The 18643-nt window shown below is 39.1% G+C and overlaps 1 protein-coding gene across 1 annotated transcript in view; it reads left to right on the forward strand.

The window, feature by feature from the left end:
* L3MBTL4 (L3MBTL histone methyl-lysine binding protein 4) overlaps positions 1 to 18643 on the forward strand; it is a 487327-nt gene that overhangs the window by 304658 nt on the left and 164026 nt on the right. The window contains exon 14 of the mRNA XM_055125658.1: positions 3883 to 3985. Coding sequence (XP_054981633.1) covers positions 3883 to 3985 — 103 coding nt within the window. The remainder of the gene's footprint in view (positions 1 to 3882; positions 3986 to 18643) is intronic.

Raw genomic sequence — 18643 nt, forward strand, 5'->3', positions numbered from 1 at the left:
ATGACTATTGTATGGAGGATTGATTTGAGTTCCTTGTGGATTAGCCTTCAAGGTTTGCTGGATCTTAGTGATTTGCTAGAATGTCTGTGCCTCTTTGCCAGAGCAGGTGAAATCCTTTAAAACCATTGTTCCTACAGACTTGGGATGGTACGATTTGAGTTTCAGATGCCAGATATCTGAGGTCTGATACAATTTGTTATTTTTCAGCAAGCAGTACTCTTTATAATCTATCAGTCTAACAGTGTCTGTGCCTGTAGGATGTTACTTCACTGGTCTTGCACTACAGTGTCTGATGTATCCACCTGTATACCATGATTGAAATAGACATATTTGAGGGAATATATAAGACCCAAGGACCCTTGAAATTGATGATGGATGCTAATTAGTATTTACATGATTTTGGTCTTGAGTCAAGGGGATCTGCAAAGAGGTCGTAGGTGACACAGAAGTCACGGGGAGTATCTTACTTCATCTCCACATGTTTGCTGCCTGTCACCTATCCTTTCCTGTTCACACGTTTGCCTGCTCCATTATTTTCTAAGACTCAAACTGTTTTGCTCAACAAACCTTGGTACTTTTTGTAACTGGAATGATTTTAGACATTTTCATTTTTTTCTTTTTTGCCCGCCTTACAAAGAAAACTGCCATTATATTTATTTTTAAATACTTAAATTAAGAGTTATTCATGTTGCTTTATCTAGAGTATTTAGAAATAGAAAATAAGACATTCATTTTAGCTAAACTCCAAAATGAGAACAAAATAGTGATTATCTCACAGCATTGTAGTCAGGATATTCCAAAATAAGCCTTAGAAATGTTGTCTTCATAATTATTTATTCATTTAAAAATGCAGTATGTGCCAAACACTGCCCTAGTAGCTGCTGGGGTTATAGTGGTAAATAAATTAGATGAGGTCAGTGTGCACACTGAGTGAAGGAAAATAACTGATAAATAGATTAACTAGGAAAATAATTTCAGATAAAGTGGTATAAAGAGGGCAAGAAAAGATAATATGATCCTGGATGATCTCCAAGGCAGTGAGTTCAAACTAAGGGCATTTCCTCTTGAAACCTAATTCTCTGAATTTCTAAATGAGGTATTCATAGGGGAAAATGCAGTTATTTTCTAGGGAAAATCATTGATTTGATCACTGTTCCTTTAGAGTTTGCAGGCTTCTTTTCCATAATGGATAATGGCCTGTCTAATTCACCATTGAACCAACCATTGAACCTTATCACATGAAATTTACAGAGGAAAATGTTGATTTCTTCCATTTTCAGTGTGTATTCTTCTTAACTCCTTTTTGTTACATCCACTGATGTGGTTTTAATATAATAACTCCATTAACGATAGTTGAAGTCATGTTTTGTCTTATAAAGCTAGCAGGGTGGACGTTTTGGTACCTATCAAGGTCCTGGTGATATTATTTATTAACTATGTTGAAATATTACTTTATGATTTAATCAAATGTGTTAAACTATTTATTAACAAAATAAATAACAAGTAATAGTCCATGTAAGTTTGCTATAATGTTCACACCAGGTTAAACCTGGGTTGGTTGACTGAGTATCAGCTGTTTTATCAATTGGTTTGTAGATTTTATATTTCAGGCTTCGTGGTCTTTCTAATTTGAAGTACATTTTGCAAACATTTTTATATTTTCTGTTTATTTCTTTTATTATAGCTCCATTTGACTTACTGACTGCACTGTATACATTTTACTTAGGGCCTTATTTGCATTTTTTAATTATCCATTCTAATTTGTTTAATTTTTTTAAGGCTACCTTTGAATAGGGCAGCTTTACATCTTTTTTAAATCCCTGTCAGTATTTTTCAAAGTTCTGAGAGTGTATTAGGTGTCTAAATCATACTTTCTTATTGTGCAGTTAATTGAATAAAAATCTATTTGAGTTGTAAGTTTTTATATCATTACACATTAGAATGCAACTCCAGTCAGTATTTTAATTCAGAATAATCATACTTTTATACACATTTCTGGCTTGTATATAAGATTGTTTTCTAGACTGTGGCATCTTGAAGGAAGACCAACTATGGAATGCTCAGTTCCGTCAGGCACTGATGATATAACAGTGAGATGCACACAGGCTCATAGCTTACACTCTAATAAAAGAAAGGTTAAACAAATAATCATTTTATTTTGCTGGTATTTTGGGGGACCACACCTGGCAATGCTCAGGGCTTACATCTGGGGAACATATGGGATGCTAGATACCAAACCTAGATAAGCACATACAAAGCAAGAGTCCTATCCACTGTACTAAAAAATCCTACCCCCTAATTTTGTTTTTAATTAAGGCAAATGTTGTATAAAATAAGAAGCTACAATATTGCTAGGAGTTAGCCTAAATGCATAAAGTATGCACTAATTTAAAATATTATCTATCTAGTGTAAGATTATCTAGTCTGTCCTAGTCAAAGATTAAGTCCATGACTTATCTAATGATGTATGATTTATCTAATTTACCCATGATAACTTTAAGATAATATAAATCTATGACTATCTAGCCCATCTACTAAGAGATTATCTATTCTCTGAGAAAGTATACATTATGATCTATAGGATTATCTAGGAATTATCTGGTCAGATAGGAATTTTATTCCATCACAAAATACAATGATTTGTGAAAGAACCTGAAATTTGAAGGTAAAGGAAAAGGTCAGTATGGATTCAGAATATTAAGTAAAGAGAAGAATCAGGGAAGATGTATTTGAGGGTCTAGAGAGGAATCAGAATCCTTGTCAGGCTAAGAATTTGGATCTTTATCCAAACAGGTGGACTGTCTTGCGTATTGATTTTTGGAAGTAATTCTATTTGAGGTGATATAAGACCCAGAGGGGTTTGTGTGAGAGGTAGATTCATGAGGTGAGTGGGCAGCATAATGAGTGTCCCCGCCTACTCCGGAGATGGAGATTACGGTTGAAGTAGGAGACAGAGCACAGGGTGAGCCTGGTGCAGAACTTTCCCCTGGTTGTGGTGAGGTGACAGAGTCAGAGGGTTAAGAACAGTGTCTGATAGTGATGAAGCCCTATATAATAAGCTCCAGAAAATATGAAAAATTATGAAAGAAAAGGATTCTAGAAAATATCCTGGGTTGAAAGGGGACATTCACTACTCTGCCAATCCTAGACACATGATGTATGGGAAGATTAACACTTTGAGAAATGAAGAGGGTACCTCTGCCTTCATGAACAAGCAGATTAAATTAGATCTTGGAAAGTGAAGCAGATATGACCAGAGGGATTTAATACTGGCAATCTATACAGATTAATTGCCTTTAGGATAGGACAGTTTATCTGAGACCTGGCGTAGGTAGGGTATGATGTGAAATGTACAGTACAGATGGTATGGTGCGGTATGATACTCTATGCCATGCCATGAATCAGTTCTTTCTTCCTCTAGCTTTCACAGAGGTATGATTAAACCTGGGAAGGACCCTATTTGCTCTTTGGCACACCCCATTTGCTAACTCATTTTGTGACCAGTATTTGGGGTTAGGGGAAGATGATGTAGAGCCACAGGCCAGAGCTCATCCTCTCACTGTCTCAGCTCATGGCCAAATTTTCTATGTAGGTATTATTTACTGAAATAAATCAGTGAATGTTCTCTTCTCTGTTTCTTATGCCTATTCATTTTTCTGTCTCCATAGTACTTGGTGCTAGTGTTATCACTTACATCCCTGAAATTTTTTGCTAAATCATTTTATAAAACCTCACAAGTACTCAATAACTGTTTTTCAGTGGTGTTTGTTTTTAATTTGTAAAGTCTCAATGAATACCATTTACATATATTAGTCTTCTTTAGTTTTTTGTTTTTGTTTTTACTGAGAATATCTTCAAGATCTGTTCTTTTACTTCCTGAAGGAGCAAATGCTGTGAAAATACTTCCAGGTCAAGCTGTTTGCCCTACTCCAGGGTGCCGAGGAATAGGCCATATCCGTGGTCCACGGTATTCAGGACATCACAGGTAATTTTATTGTCTTATTTAAGCTATTTCAGTGATGAATGAAAACATGATTAGATTATCAGTTGTAAGCAGCATCATTACTGATTCTCTTAGAGCCAGATGCCTACTACTATTCCCTTCCGTGTATTCCTTAAGCTTTTCCTGGACATTTCCTATTGTTGGAACCCTCAAGCCTCCTTGGACCCTTAATGCCTAATCAGACTCACATCACTTGTGAGTGAGTCTCTACTGAGTCTCTACTGAGCAAAGTTTTCTTGACAAGCTAGCACAGCCTTTGATGTACCCATCACACTAGTGCCCACACCAGGGCTGAATTTTCTCCATATAACTTTGGGTGTTGCTTTCTTCAAGAGAAATTCAGAGCCTTCTGCCTTTTCTCCTCTTGTTTTGATATTGCCCCTTGTTCATTTTCTCAGTAGTTTGCATTCATTTGGAGATGAGATTATTCTTTGCTAGAATAAAAATAATAGTTATGAAGTTCTGCTGCACAATGTTTGTGTTTTAAGTATTTGGTAGTAATATTGGGATAGATATTGCTTCTAAAGAATAAAACATATGTAAGTCATTATTGAGTTTTCTATCCCCATCAACTGATAAAAAATAGACACAATGTATATAGAAATCATTTTACAGAATATATAAATTAAAACTGGACATAGTTGTCATCAATTTTGTCCAAACATACAAGAATAGCAAACATGTGTAAAGAAAAGAGTTACATCTAGAATTCATAGGACTCAAAAACATTAGTTTAACTTTTTAAAAAATCCAAAGGGAATTCTGTATAACTCAAAATTGCCTTTCTGGAAACCGGTACTTGTAACAGTTCTAAATGAACCAAAGCAAAGAAATAATGGAGCATACTCCCAAATAGAATACATAGATACATTATATGTGTAAATATAATGTGAACACTTAAATTAACAAAGTAAATGTGAGTTAAAAATGAATTGAATGTACCTGGGGAATAGCTCAAAAGGCTGGAGCAAGTGCCCCCCATGCCTGAGACCCACGTTTGATTCCTCACACTGCACACCCTCACAGCACTGCCATGTGAATCATCGAGCACCACTGGGAGCACCCTGCAGTTCCATTGGATGGCCCTGGAAGAAATCACCCCTTTCTGCTCTCTCCCAGTCTACTCTTGAGTGCCCTTTGTGCCTGCGTGAACTAACTGGCCTTCTTAGGAATGCCTCCAAACTTGAATCTTGATCCTCAAAGTTAGCCAATCATGATACAGTAGTTGGTCTGTCCTTTAGGGTTCTCTAGAGATGCCTCTTCAGCGATGCAGGCACTGAAATACCAAATGGTATCTAAAGTAATATCATAGCTATTCCTCTCGGTAGCATCTTCCAAGGGTCCCAAGATGCTCACTCAAGCCTCTTCCATTGTTCATCTCAGGTGACCTCCCACACTGTGTTGACGCCCCATGTTTGCCTTTCCCTAGATGAATTGTGAAAATTCTTTTTGAACAGCCACCGTGAGCCCACTCCACTTTCTTCTCCCAGTGTCTTCCTTCAGTGTTTCCCATCTAGTATGTACAAGTGGGGTCCAGTTGTTGCTCTTACTGTATTCAATCACGTATCTAATTGAGCATGTTTGCCATGATGTTCTCTACCAAGTAGCATTTATAGGTTAACCATAGTTCTTCTGAACAAACTAGAAAAACTGTAAAAATAATATTTTAAAAGTTTAAGCAAAGGCATTCTATAAAGCTTCTGAATAGAAATAATATTTATTGCATGGGAGAGCAGGAAGAATGGGAATTTTTTAGGGAACAGAAGCATAAACTGTGTTGTCATTAGACTGCACAATCCACAACATTGTAGAGTTGACACTTTCCCGACTGGTTCATGGCTGTCTCCTGCTCTCCACCTTCCTGGGAAAGAGTAGAACTGATGGAAGAGAAAGTTACTCATCTGTTCAGAAACTTAACATATAACCAAAAGCTTAAAGTTCTTATTGTCTCAGAAAAGAAAAGTAAGACGCAGTGAGCCCTGGTCATTCTTTCTGGAACAGAGAGGATAAAAATTAGGCAATGGGATGTTTATTGAACTTACTGTTCTTAATTTTTATTTTTATATGAAGGTACTGTGATTTGCGCTGTTGTTCATAATAGATTTCAAATATACAGTATTTCAAAACCAGTCGTCCCACCAGTGTCGCTTTGTCTTTCCCGGTGGCTGACCACCCGCCTGCCTTCTTAACAGGCACAGTTTTAAGTTTGGTGATTGTAGTTTGGTTCTCATACTTACAGTGTTGTTATCTCTGTGGTTTATATATTCCTACAGAATTTAGAGGCTATTGAAGCGATAGGCATTCTGATAACTTTGATCTAATTCGAGTATGTGTTTAAACAAGCTTCATGATGAATGCAAGGTAATATTGATGGTAAGATAATTATTGGAGGGTGGAGGTCACAAGTAATGTAACTAGAAAGCCTTGATTCTTTATGGACTGGAGCGATAGCATAGCAAGTAGGGCATTTGCCTTGCACGCGGCCAATTGGGGTTCGATTCCTCTGTCCCTGTTGGAGAGCCCGGCAAACTACCAAGAGTATCTTGTCTGCATGGCAGAGCCTGGCAAACTCCCCATGGCATATTCGATATGCCAAAAACAGTAACAGCAAGTCTCACACTGGAGACTGTTGCATGAATATTCATTCAGTTGGAGGCTCTGAGACAAGGAACATGAAAGAAATTTATTTCATGGAGTACCTAGGTTCTCTCCTAATCTCCCAATAGGAGACATTACTGGTGCCTGCTGGAGCAAATCAATGAACAATGGAATGACAGTGCTATAGTTTAAGGCATGTTTCCAGTACTGTATACACATATTATATGAATATAATGTGTGTTATATGTAATGTACATATGTTATGTAATATGAATAGTACAAAGTTACTGCATCCCATCACAAAGTGCCTAATACATTACACCAGTATCAGTATATTTCCATTTTTCAGTTAATTCACAGTCCTTTTCCTTTTCTTTCCTTACACTGCCCCCTTTTAGACCACACCCAGAAGTGCTCAGGGTTTATTATTGGCTATTTTCAGGGATCACTACTGTTGTTGCTCAGGAAACCATAAATACTTCCAGAAATCAAACTGGGATTGGTCACATTCAAGGCAGAAAGTGCCTTCCCCACTGTATTGTCTCTCTGGATTTCTCTCCTTTCATGTATTTTCTGTGCACAGTATCTTACTCAAGAGCCCGACGTGCAAGTTGTACACTCTACCATTGAAACATATCCCCAAAACTGTTTTCTTTTTAAACTCATAAATTATTTTTTAAAATTCTATCATGGTCACCACAATTCTAATGCTCTTTACCAAATTAGTGAATTTACTAATGTAATTAACAAGAATTTATTAAATTTTATTACTAAATTCTCTTGCAATAACTAGGTAAAATTATTTGAATATTAATCATAATCTCAGATTTATTTTCATATTCTTTGGTTATAATCTAAATTTTACATAGTTCTGAAAATGAAAAACACTGTCCTTCAGCATATGTCTTTGGTAGTAATTGTTAAGAGTACTACTAGTCACAGACATATATTAACTTCAATATACCTAGATATTTGGCTAAACATATCCAAGATTATCATTATATTTTTCTTCTTCTGTGTTAATTAGATCATAAGAAAGAGTCAAGAGTTTTAAAATGTTGCAAAATTTTCCAAAAATTCTAACATGCTTTTTTAAAGAAAGGGGGCTGGTTCAGATGAAGCTCAATGGGCTGGGCACCTGTTTGTACACACGAAGCTCAGGTTCAATCCCAAGCACCACATTGTCCCCTAAGAACCCCTTAGGAATGACCCCTGAGCCTGAAGCTGGAGTAACCACTGAGCAGTGCCAGGTGGGGCCTCAAATAAATAGTAGGCAAATAAAATAAAGAAGACAGTTGCAGGCCAGAGCGATAGTACAGCAGATAGGGCACTTGCCTTGTCTGAAGCTGACCCCAGATCAGTACCTGGTATCCCATACAGTTCCCCAAGCACTGCCAGGAGCAAGTCTTGAGAGCAGAGACAGGAGTAAGCCTTAACCATTGCCAGGTGTGGCCCCAACTCAGGCAAACAAACAAACCAAACCTAATGCATTAGGACATAGTGGGCAGAGGGAGGGAGTTGCTTGTGGTTCTGGTGGGTTGATTGAACTCAGGTCCTTGCATGTGTCTGGCATCTGTGCCTCCACTTACTCTGTCTCTTTAAGCCCCCAGATAGGAGTTCATAGTTATCCTTGGGTTGAGTTTCCTGGATAATTTTCATAGTAAAACATGTACATTCCAAAATGAATATACTTCCACCAGCCTCACTTACAGATGTACTTCTACCTGCAGTCACCGTTCAGTAAGATGCTTTTAATTATTTTTTTAATTTATTAAAGCATCATTGTAATAAACTAAAGCACGCCGAGGGGCACGCACACTCGCGGGCTCTCCGGGCAGCTCTGTCTCACCACCCGCGTTCGGTGCTCTGGAACCGCAGTGTGTGGACTGGATCAGGACGGCCGTTGGCCAAGGACCGGCGAGGGAAGAACAAGGACCAAGCTGGTTGCTGATTAGTTACCGTTTATTCAATCTTCCATCTTTCTCATCTCCCGCACTCCCAACTCCATCCTCTCTCTGGATCTACTGCAGCCTCTCTCCTTCTCTAGTCTCTCCTCCTACTTGTCTCTCCCACCTTTCCCTCTAGGCTACACCCAGCCAGGTAGCAAAATCAACATAAGAAAGCCCTTCCTGAGGGCAGGGCATTCCAAAGCCCTTCCTGACTCTTAAGGTTTTTTTCCTTTCCTTAGTCCAAACACTTATTAACATCTTAATACTAGTTATTTTTGTATGGACATAGCAAGAGATACATTGAGGTTTGCAAGGCAGCTCTCCTGGCAACATCTTGCCACAGACTCAGATCACAGCACTCAGGCCAGATTAATCATTCCTCACCCTATCAGGGTCCAAATCTAGTTATCACTGTTTGGATCATGACAACATTTGTCCATGATCAAGCTCTTAACTTATAGTTAAGCATTAGGCACTTGGCCAGGCCCATTTCGATGCCAGGGTAGCACACAACTCACTGCTTGCCCTTGGTCCATCCCGTCCCTCATCAGGACCCTGCTTTTTGGGGGTGCTAGGAAGTAAGGGCAGCTGAGGCTTAGGTTGAGAGAACGGATGCCCAGGAGGAAAATATCATGTAGAGTCAAATGACTCCCAGGTTATAAAAGCATAGCATTTGCTAAATCTTCCTATGTCCATACAAAAAGGACATTGCTCTGAATAAACTGTGCAAAGGACTCAAGGAGAAGAGAAAAACAATATTTGCAAGTCAACAGAACACTAAGAAAGAAGTTACAAATAAACAAAGAGGAATAGGAGCACTGTAATGGGAGTAACCCAATAAACCTAAACTACTTGAGGCTATGTTATCCTACACATCATGATTTACAAAGTTGCTCACAGTTGATTTTTATACATAGAATATTGCAGCACCCATCCCACCTCCAGTATCAACCTCTCCACCAGTTTTCCCAGGATCCCTTCCATATCCCTCACACCCCAGCCTGACCTCTTGACCGACAACCTTGTAAGTTTAGTTGTTAGAGTGTGGGTCTCTTGATTTCAGTGTTGTTGAACTCTGTGGTTTGGATATTTGGCTCTATTATTCCTTAACACCACCTTTGTACTTGATCCCCCAAATCTGGCCCTCTTTGCTTTTCATCTGTCTGTTCTCCAGCCTCCCCTCCATTCTTTCTTTCCTTCTCCACCCTGTACTCTGGGACCAGGGTTGATCTGGGAATCCTCCCTTAAGACATTGCATTGAAGTTTCTGGTGCAGGGAAAAATATTCTTGTAATTTTAAAAGGAGGAAAAAGAAAAGCAACAAAAATTCACTTTTCTCACTAAGGCCTGTATGAAATAACCCAATGGACTTCTGCTTCCACCGCCTTGTAGAAAACTTGGAAATACAGAGCCATGCTTAAAGGAAGGGCTGCTTCAGCTCCTTTTCGAGAAAATACTTGCTGTGAAATAGCAAGAGTCATGAATGTTTTTACCATCTCTTGTCAGACTTCTGATTCACATTAAAGCTTTAGTGCTTGGAAAGGTAGTAAACAAATCTGAAAGTAAGTTGTCAGTATCTTGTTTCGCATGGCTGGTGAGAATAATAGTAACATTATTTAGTCTGCTGTTAAAGACAGTTGAAATAATACATTCTTTTCAGAGGCCAGGGGGACTGTGTCTTGTCCTTTGTAGAGAACACTTTGCTTTCACACAGGCTTCTAGAAATTTGCATTAAAATAGACAAAGGGTTAAAAAATAATACCTGAAGTTGTTTGCAGTTTATGTAGAGCCTACATAAACTCTTTAAAGAAATTGCATCACTTATTGTATGAAATAAGACTTTGACACAATTATCACACTATTTACATTTATCTCAGTGAATTTGCATGGTGAGTAAAATGAAGGTGTATTTGTTAATATAGAAGCATTTTTACTGACTAGAGAGGTAGGCAAGGGTGTTTCTCTTGCACGCAGCCAGTCTGGATTTGATCTCTGACACCCCATGTGGTTCCCAAGTCCCATCAGGAGTGATCTCTGAGCAGTCAGATGTGAATCCCCAAATCTAAACAAAGGAAACATTTTAAGATGGTAATATTGGAACTATAAGACATAAATTTACTATTTTTAGCCAAGGTTGACAGTAAGACATGCCATTTTCTTTTTTAAATCAGTAGTCTCTGGAAGACTAATGCCCCTCAGTGTCATAAAGTATGTAAAGGAAGTTTATACACACACACACACACATATATATATATATACATATACATTTGGAGAGCCAGGAATAGGTACAGTGTTCAGTCCGTCACCTAGTATTCCTGTGTGGGGTGCTAGATTCACATTGCTGTGTCACATGGAAAGAACACACAGGAACGGAGCATATACTTTGCAGTAGTGGGTCTCAAAAAGCTGAAGTTCCTGGGCTGCTCCTCATGGATACTTCCAACCCAGTGTGACCTATATGGTGAGTCATCCAGACTCATTTTGCTAGATTAATGATGATGAAAATTATTTGACAGTTTTCTCCATATATATATATATATATATATATATAGCGTGTGTGTGTGTGTGTGTGTGTGTGTGTGTGTGTGTGTGTGTGTGTGTGTGTGTTCTCCTTAATGTTTCAGACTGGCCAGAATTGAACTTCCAGAAAATAAAAGTGAGAGAAATTATTATACTGTTCTCTGTCTTTGTTTACCTATTTTTCTTTTCTTTTCTTTTCTTTTTTTTTTTTGCTTTTTGGGTCACACCCAACGATGCTCAGGGGTTACTCCTGGCTTTGCACTCAGGAACTACTCCTGGCGGTGCTTGGTGCTTGGGGGACCATATGGGATGCCGGGGATCGAACCCGGGTCGGCCGCGTGCAAGGCAAACGCCCTACCCGCTGTGCTATCGCTCCGGCCCCTGTTTACCTATTTTTCAATGATAGCTATTAGAATTGTAGAAACAGTTAAGATCAACACTGAGATTAAAACAGAAATAAACATGTATTCAATATATAGTATAGTATTCCATTACTGAGATTATAATGCAGGATTTGAAGCAGAATAATACTACATTTTAATTATATACATTTTATACTAATTGTATAAAATGTATATAATTAAAATGTATACATTTTATACTAATATAGAGTAGGAAAGAATAAAGGTGTATAGTATCTGAATAACAACTGAACAAAAGATTAAAAGATATCTTTTAAGCAGAAAGCTTGTTAAATCTATTTAAGAACTTTCCAGAATTCAACTGTTAGACCACACAAAACTTGATGAATTCTGAAAATCAAAACATTGCACACCTGTCCTCTGATAAAATATAATAGAACAATAAACTGTTAAAAGAAAATTGTCATCTTGAATGCGCATAAAGCATTTATAAATATAAACTGAGCTATCATCAATATAAGGGCAACCAAAACCTGAATTTTAGAAAATCTAGATCTAAGGCACTAAGAACATTCAGATATAAACCCTGTGATAGCATTATGTTTATTCTTAGAGGTAAACTTATGTACTATATAGTAATAAAGAGTGATAATAACTTTCTCGTCAACTCAAAAAGGTATAATTTTTAAATTTCTAGGGAAAAAAAAAGGTAAGAAATACCAAGTTAGAAGTATGGAAATATATGAATTAGAACACAGAAAAATAAACAAGTGTCTAAAAGAAAAAGATGACAAAAGAGCACTACTACAAAAGCAGCATATGCAAATATAGTTGAGGATTCTCTTGGATACTCCATGCAGTATTTTGAAAATTTGCTGTTTCTCTCTCCAAAGGAATTTTTGGTCCAGTTCTTGGGTTTCTTGCTGGATCGCTACTACTCAGCATTCCTTTTAGTTGAAACCTGTGGGGAGACACTTGTTGTTTTGTTATTGATGTTGCTTTTTTGATTTTCATTTATGGGGCACACCCCGCAATGCTGTGGATTCTCCCAGCTCAGTGATCCAGGGTTGTCCCCAGACGTTGTGGATGAAAAATCCAACCTCGGACTCCCACTGCAGTTCTTTGCTCTGTCTCCATGTCCTGTGACAAAACCTTTGGACTCTTTCATTTGTATTTCATTTGCTTTGTTTGGGGAAAACAAAGCAAATAAATACCCGGCCGTGCTCAGGGCTTAATCCTGACTCTGCTCATTCACCACTTTCGGCGGGACATGGTGGGGGGACCATATGGGGGCGAAGGATGTGACCCGGGCCAGCAACATGTAGGCCAGTTTCCTACCCACGTGCTGTGGTTCCTGTCCTAACCTTTGGACTCGATCTGGGACACCTTCTGGCTGTCATTCTTAGAATCAGTGTGTCCTCTTTAAGGCTGATATTTTCTCTGCTGCCCTCCTGCCTCCTGGTAGTTATTGAGTGAACAGTTCTGGTTGTATCATCATAACACAACCTCGGTATACAGACCCTATATAGACCCTTCCATCTAGATGGTCCAACTTACCTCTGATTTTTTTTAATTGCGTACTATTTTTTGAGTTATTATGGTTTATAGTCATTTCCGTATGATTGTTTCATACTTGCAGTGCTGCTTCACCACTCCTGCCACCAGTCGGTGGCCTACACTACATCCTAGAGCCCCTCCTCCCTCCCTCCCCCACCCCGTGCTATCTTAGCTCGATGTTCTGTTGACATTATCAGGGGTTTATTTCCACTGGAATCTGTCTAGTCCCTTGATCTTTATACTCCACATATGAGCAAGCCGGATCATACAGTGTTTGTCTTTTTTCTTCCAACTCGCTTAACTTGGCATGATCCCTTCAGTTGCAACCAGGTATTGGTAAACTGCATGATTTCACTTTTGCTTAGTGGTCCATTTCGTACATGTACCACTATTTCACTATCTGCTCCTACGCTGTTGAGCACTTGGATTTCTTTCAAGATCTTAACTGTTAGGTATTATGCTGTAGCTTCTTTATTCACCCATCTGTTGATGGGCATTTAGGTTGATTCCATATTTTCGCTCTTGTGTAAAATGCTGCTATGAACATCATCATCATCATCATCATCATCATCATCATCATCATCCCATTGATTCTCAAATTTCCTGAGCAGTCTCAGTAATGTCTCCATTCGTCCTAGCCCTGAGATTTTAGAAGGCTCTCTTTACTCCTCCTTCCCAACGATGCAGCATTGGAGGCTCTTTCAGGGTCAGGGGAATGAGACCCAGCATTGTTACTGGTTTTGGCATATGAATACACCATGGGGAGTTTGCGAGGCTCTTCCATGTCGTCAGGAAACTCTCGGTAGCTTGCCAGGTTCTCCCAGAGGGAGAAGTGAGCTATAAGATGTCACTTCCAGGAGCTTGGTTTTAAGTCTCTGGATGTTGGCCGTTGGCAGGATTACACGGCGCTGGGGGAAGTCCTTGGGTGAGACCTCTTAGCTACTGGAGAATGGGAAATCTGGGCGGAAGAGGCCCAATCCCGATCTGAGCAGGCTTAGAGGTCTCAGCCCCAGGTCCCACACACCTGGGTTCCTCTGCCGGTACCTTCATGCGTGAGGCTCATCCAAATGTGTGGAGAGGGGCCTTGAGCATGGCTGTGGCTAGGCTCTAGAGATCTTAGGCCGTGGGAGCTCTGCTCAGGGCGGGGAGGGAAGCTGGAGCCCACCCCCTCTGCATGCCTGCTACACTGACTGGCTCAGTGTGTGCTTACCCTACGCTGGCTGCTATGAACATAGGTGTGTATATATCCTTATATACCCTTACTGTTTAGTGTTACCAGTGTTTCTAGGTAAAGTGCTCAGTAAGGCAATTGATGGCTCATGTAAATTCTTATTTTCTTTCTCTGAGGAGTCTTCATACCATTTTTCCATGAATTTTCACCGTTGAAGAACTGATGCAGACAATAGTTAAATAATGGTGAATTAGGGTCCCCTTTTCTCCACATCCCCACCAACATAGTTGTTTCTGTTTTGTATTGTGTGATGTTATCTCCTTGCTATTTGTGTTGCATTTCCCTGATACTCAGTTATGATATACACCCTTCAGATGTCTGTGGATTATCTTTACATCTTCTTTGAAGAAATGCCTTTTGAACTCCTCTCACCATATTTCAATTGTCGTTTTTGTTTTTGTATTAATGCATTTTCTGACTGCTCTGTGTAATTTGGAAATTGGTCCTTCAATGGGTGAAGAGTAGTAAGTGGTTATTCCCATCACCCAAATTGCAGTGCCGTCCTACCTCCCAGAACACTTCTCTCTCTGTCCCTCCTACCCACCCACCCCACATTTCTGGCAGTCTCCCTATTTTTTTTCCTACTAAATTTAGGAGTCATCCTGCTGTTGTGGAGGATTTTTTTTGTTTTGTAAGATTGTTTGCTTTATTCATGTTCAACATATGACTGAATTCGTCTGGAGCCCTCTTTCACTTCCTTAATAATTTCACTGAGTACAATCAACTTGATACATTCTGTCCCAAAATGAACAACTCCATCTTCTTTTTGGGGGGTAGCAGAATATTGTTCTATTAATTGTTATCCTACAGCTTTATTTAGTTATCTGTTGTTGGGCATTTAGGATGATTCCAGATTTTGGCTATTGTGTATAATACTTCTATGAATATAATGGTGCAAATATGCTTTCAAATTGGTGTTCTTATATCCTTGGGATCACTGCATTGGTGTAATACTACTGAATCATTTGAAAGTTCCATTTTGATTTACAGGAATCTCCACACCATTTTTCATAGAGATGTTCCAGTTCACATTCCCACCAAGTGAAAGGTACCAGAGCACCTTTCACTACATCGTTATGACACTTGTTTTCAATATTATCTACTAAGTTATTTATTTTTGCTGTGTCAAAGATCAAACCCTGGACAACACACATGCAGAACAGATAGGTGCTCTACCTCCGAGCCACGTATCCTCCTTGTCTCCATTATTCTTGAGAAAGAAGATTTTCCTGGGTATGAGGTGCTATCTCATTGTGGTTTGCATTTCCCTTATCGGAAGTTATGTCAACCTTGGTTGTCAGATGTCTGTAGACTTTCTATCTGTCCTCTTTCAAGAAGTATTTATTCAGAGTTTTTGTCCCATATTTTGATTGTGTGGATTGAATTTTTATGTTGAGTTATGTGAGGTTTTTTTGGGATGGGAGTATCTATTTTGGATATTAACCCCGTCAGATGTACAAATATCTTCTCCCAGTTTCATTATTGCCTCTTTAGTTTGTGATAGTTTCTTTTCTTGTGTAAAAGTGTTTAAATTTAATGCAGTCCCATTTGCATTTTCTTGCTTTTTTTTCTGCCAATGGAGTTGAATTTCCAAATACATTGCTCGTGCTGAGATCCTGGCCAACATTGGTGATTGTCATTTTCCTTATATTTTCTTCTGTGTTTTGCGATTTTGTGTTATTTTCTAGTTTTTTCATCAGTTGAGTTAATTTTGTGTGTGGTGTTAAATAAATTTCTTTGTACGTAAGAAATTTATAGGTCAGCTTTCTGACCTCGTGTTCACAGGGTTCTTTGTCTCCATTGTATAGTCTTGGCCCCCTTATCATAGATTATATGTGCATAAACGTATTGGCTTATTTCATGCTCTGTCATCTGTTCCATTGACCTGTGTCTGATTTCTCCAATACCACACTGTTTTGTTTTCTAACATAGTTTGAATCAGGGTTCTTGTGACTCATTCTTCTTGTTTTCTAAACATTGATAATCCCCACAAATAATGATTCAAACTAATTTTATATGATTTTATTCATCAAACTTTGTAGTTGTCCTACCTCATAACAAAAGTACCTTTTTATTAATATGGAAAATAAAAGATTTTATAAAATTATTTTATGTGTAGCTTGAATTAGTACATTTATTAACGATAGCTGATTGGAATACTGATGGAATACTGGAATACTGATTAAAATCAAAGCATGATTTTAATTTTCTATGCACAGTACTTCTTAAATTATTGTTATCTTCAGTAAAAACTTATCATGTCAAGAGTATCATAGTGACATGTGTTCACATTTATCTGATTCCTTTGTCACTTGGTCTGTCATTTTCTTTGACTTACTGTTACTACATAGTGAAGTAGAACTGGTTGAAATTTTTAAAAGAAAATTGCAGGTGTATTTTTAACTTTAATAACTAAGAGAAAAATAGTATCTGTATTTAGATAACACTTAACTCTCCAAATGACTTGATTAATTAACTAATTTAGTAAAAGCAATGGTAAAGTAGCAAAAGATCAGCTTTGAGTCTTTAAATCACTTCTATTACTATAAATTCTAGAAGATTAATGTATACCTCTGATTTATGAACTGGGAATCAATAATTCACTGTTTCCTTCCTATCTTCAAAGGAAAAGATTCATATTTCATATCCATAGAATGCTTACTTTTATAACTTGAGCATTGTTCTTTATTTTTTTTAAATTTATTTTATTGAATCACCGTGTGGAAAGTTACAAAGTTCTCAGGCTTATGTCTCAGTTATACAATACTCAAACACCCGTCCCTTCACCCGTGCCCTTATTCCACCACCAAAGACCCCAGCCTACATCCCAACACCCGCCCCCCACCCCCATCCCTGCTGCGTAATTGATAAACTTCACTTCATTTTCTCTTTACCTTTATTACTTTCCATAATTCAACACAACACTCACTGTTGTTGGAGTTTTCCCCCAAGAAAGACAGCCCTACTGCCAATGAAGCATTTGATAATTAGTTTTCCATTGCTGAGACTGGAGAGATATGAAGTTCCACTGTCAAGTACATAGAGTTTTTTTCCCCTCCTCCCCGTGCCACCAAGTTCATGCCTGCTCAATAAATAGTCCTCATATTATGGCTGACACCACACCGCCCGACGAGAAAAAGAGATATTTCCCGTCCTCGGCCGGCATGGGGCTATGGCTTAGTTCACAGTCTAGAGACATGGCTGCAAGCAGTTTCTGGAACTAAAAGTAGTTCCTCCAGATTCTGGTTGAACTGCAGCAATGCAGCCGCACAAGAGTGTGGCCACCAGGGTCAAATCTCGGCAGAGCATGTGCTGGTATAGGCCCGACACTCCCCAAGTGTCCCACTGTTCCAAGTACATAATTTTTTTTTTAATTTTAATTTTTCCCCTCCCATTTCCACGCCTCTAAGTTCGTGCCTGCTTCATAGACCTCATAATATGGTAGACTCCACACCACGTTTCTCCCAGAAAAGGGAAAAGAACCAAGAAAAGAGGATATTTCCTCTCATCGGCCGGCGTGGGGCTATGGCTTAGTTTACAGTCTTGAGAAATGGCTGCAACTTTGATTACTTTCAATATTTCACTAAAAAACTCAGTATTATTGTTTGGAATTAACCCCCACAGTCAGACCTGGTAAAAAGGAACCCTTTCACATTGCTGACAATAAAGATATAATAGGTTGCACGGCCGCAATAGCGGCCGTGCAGTTTTGGGTTTTGGTTTTGTTTTTGTTTTTGTTTTTTGTATGAAGTCCAGGGAAAATTCTGCCAGTATTTGCATCCCTGCAAGCTTTTACTTTCCTTTTGTGGTGCTCATATGGAGAAGCCTGGAGAGAAAAACCCTGTCCCGCTGGCGGCGAATGGGCCAGGGGCTCCCATCCCAGTCTGGGGGCCTCTCCGGGAGCTCCTCGTGTCCCAAGTAGTTCATTTGCCGCCGGGGTCAAGCTCATAGAGCAGCAGAAAGGACTGGATCCACGTGGCGCTCTGCTTAAATATCGGCAAGGGGCAGGACCGGCAAACCCACCCTCTGGAATCTCCTGGACATCCCGCTGGTACCTGCATTCTGTGTTCTAAAACCGGCTGTTACCTTGCTGCGCCCAATAAGGAAGAGTTGAGAGAGAGAAAACCCTGCTCCACTGGCAACGAATGGGCCAGGGGCTCCCATCCTAGTCTGGGGGCCTCTCAGGGAGCTGGTCGTGTCCCAAGTAGTTCAGTTGCCGCCGGGGTCGAGCTCGTAGAGCAGCAGAAAAGGAGCGTTGTTCTTTAAAGACATTTGTTGAAACAAATTGTTGACACAAAAATTTTATTGAGTACTGTCACTGTCACTGTCATCCTGTTGCTCATTGATTTGTTTGAGCGGACACCAGTAACATCTCTCATTGAGAGACTTATTGTTATGGTTTTTGGCATATCCAATACGCACGG

This window comes from Sorex araneus, chromosome 2 (assembly GCF_027595985.1).
Source record: "Sorex araneus isolate mSorAra2 chromosome 2, mSorAra2.pri, whole genome shotgun sequence".
Classification (NCBI taxonomy): Eukaryota; Metazoa; Chordata; class Mammalia; order Eulipotyphla; family Soricidae; genus Sorex; species Sorex araneus.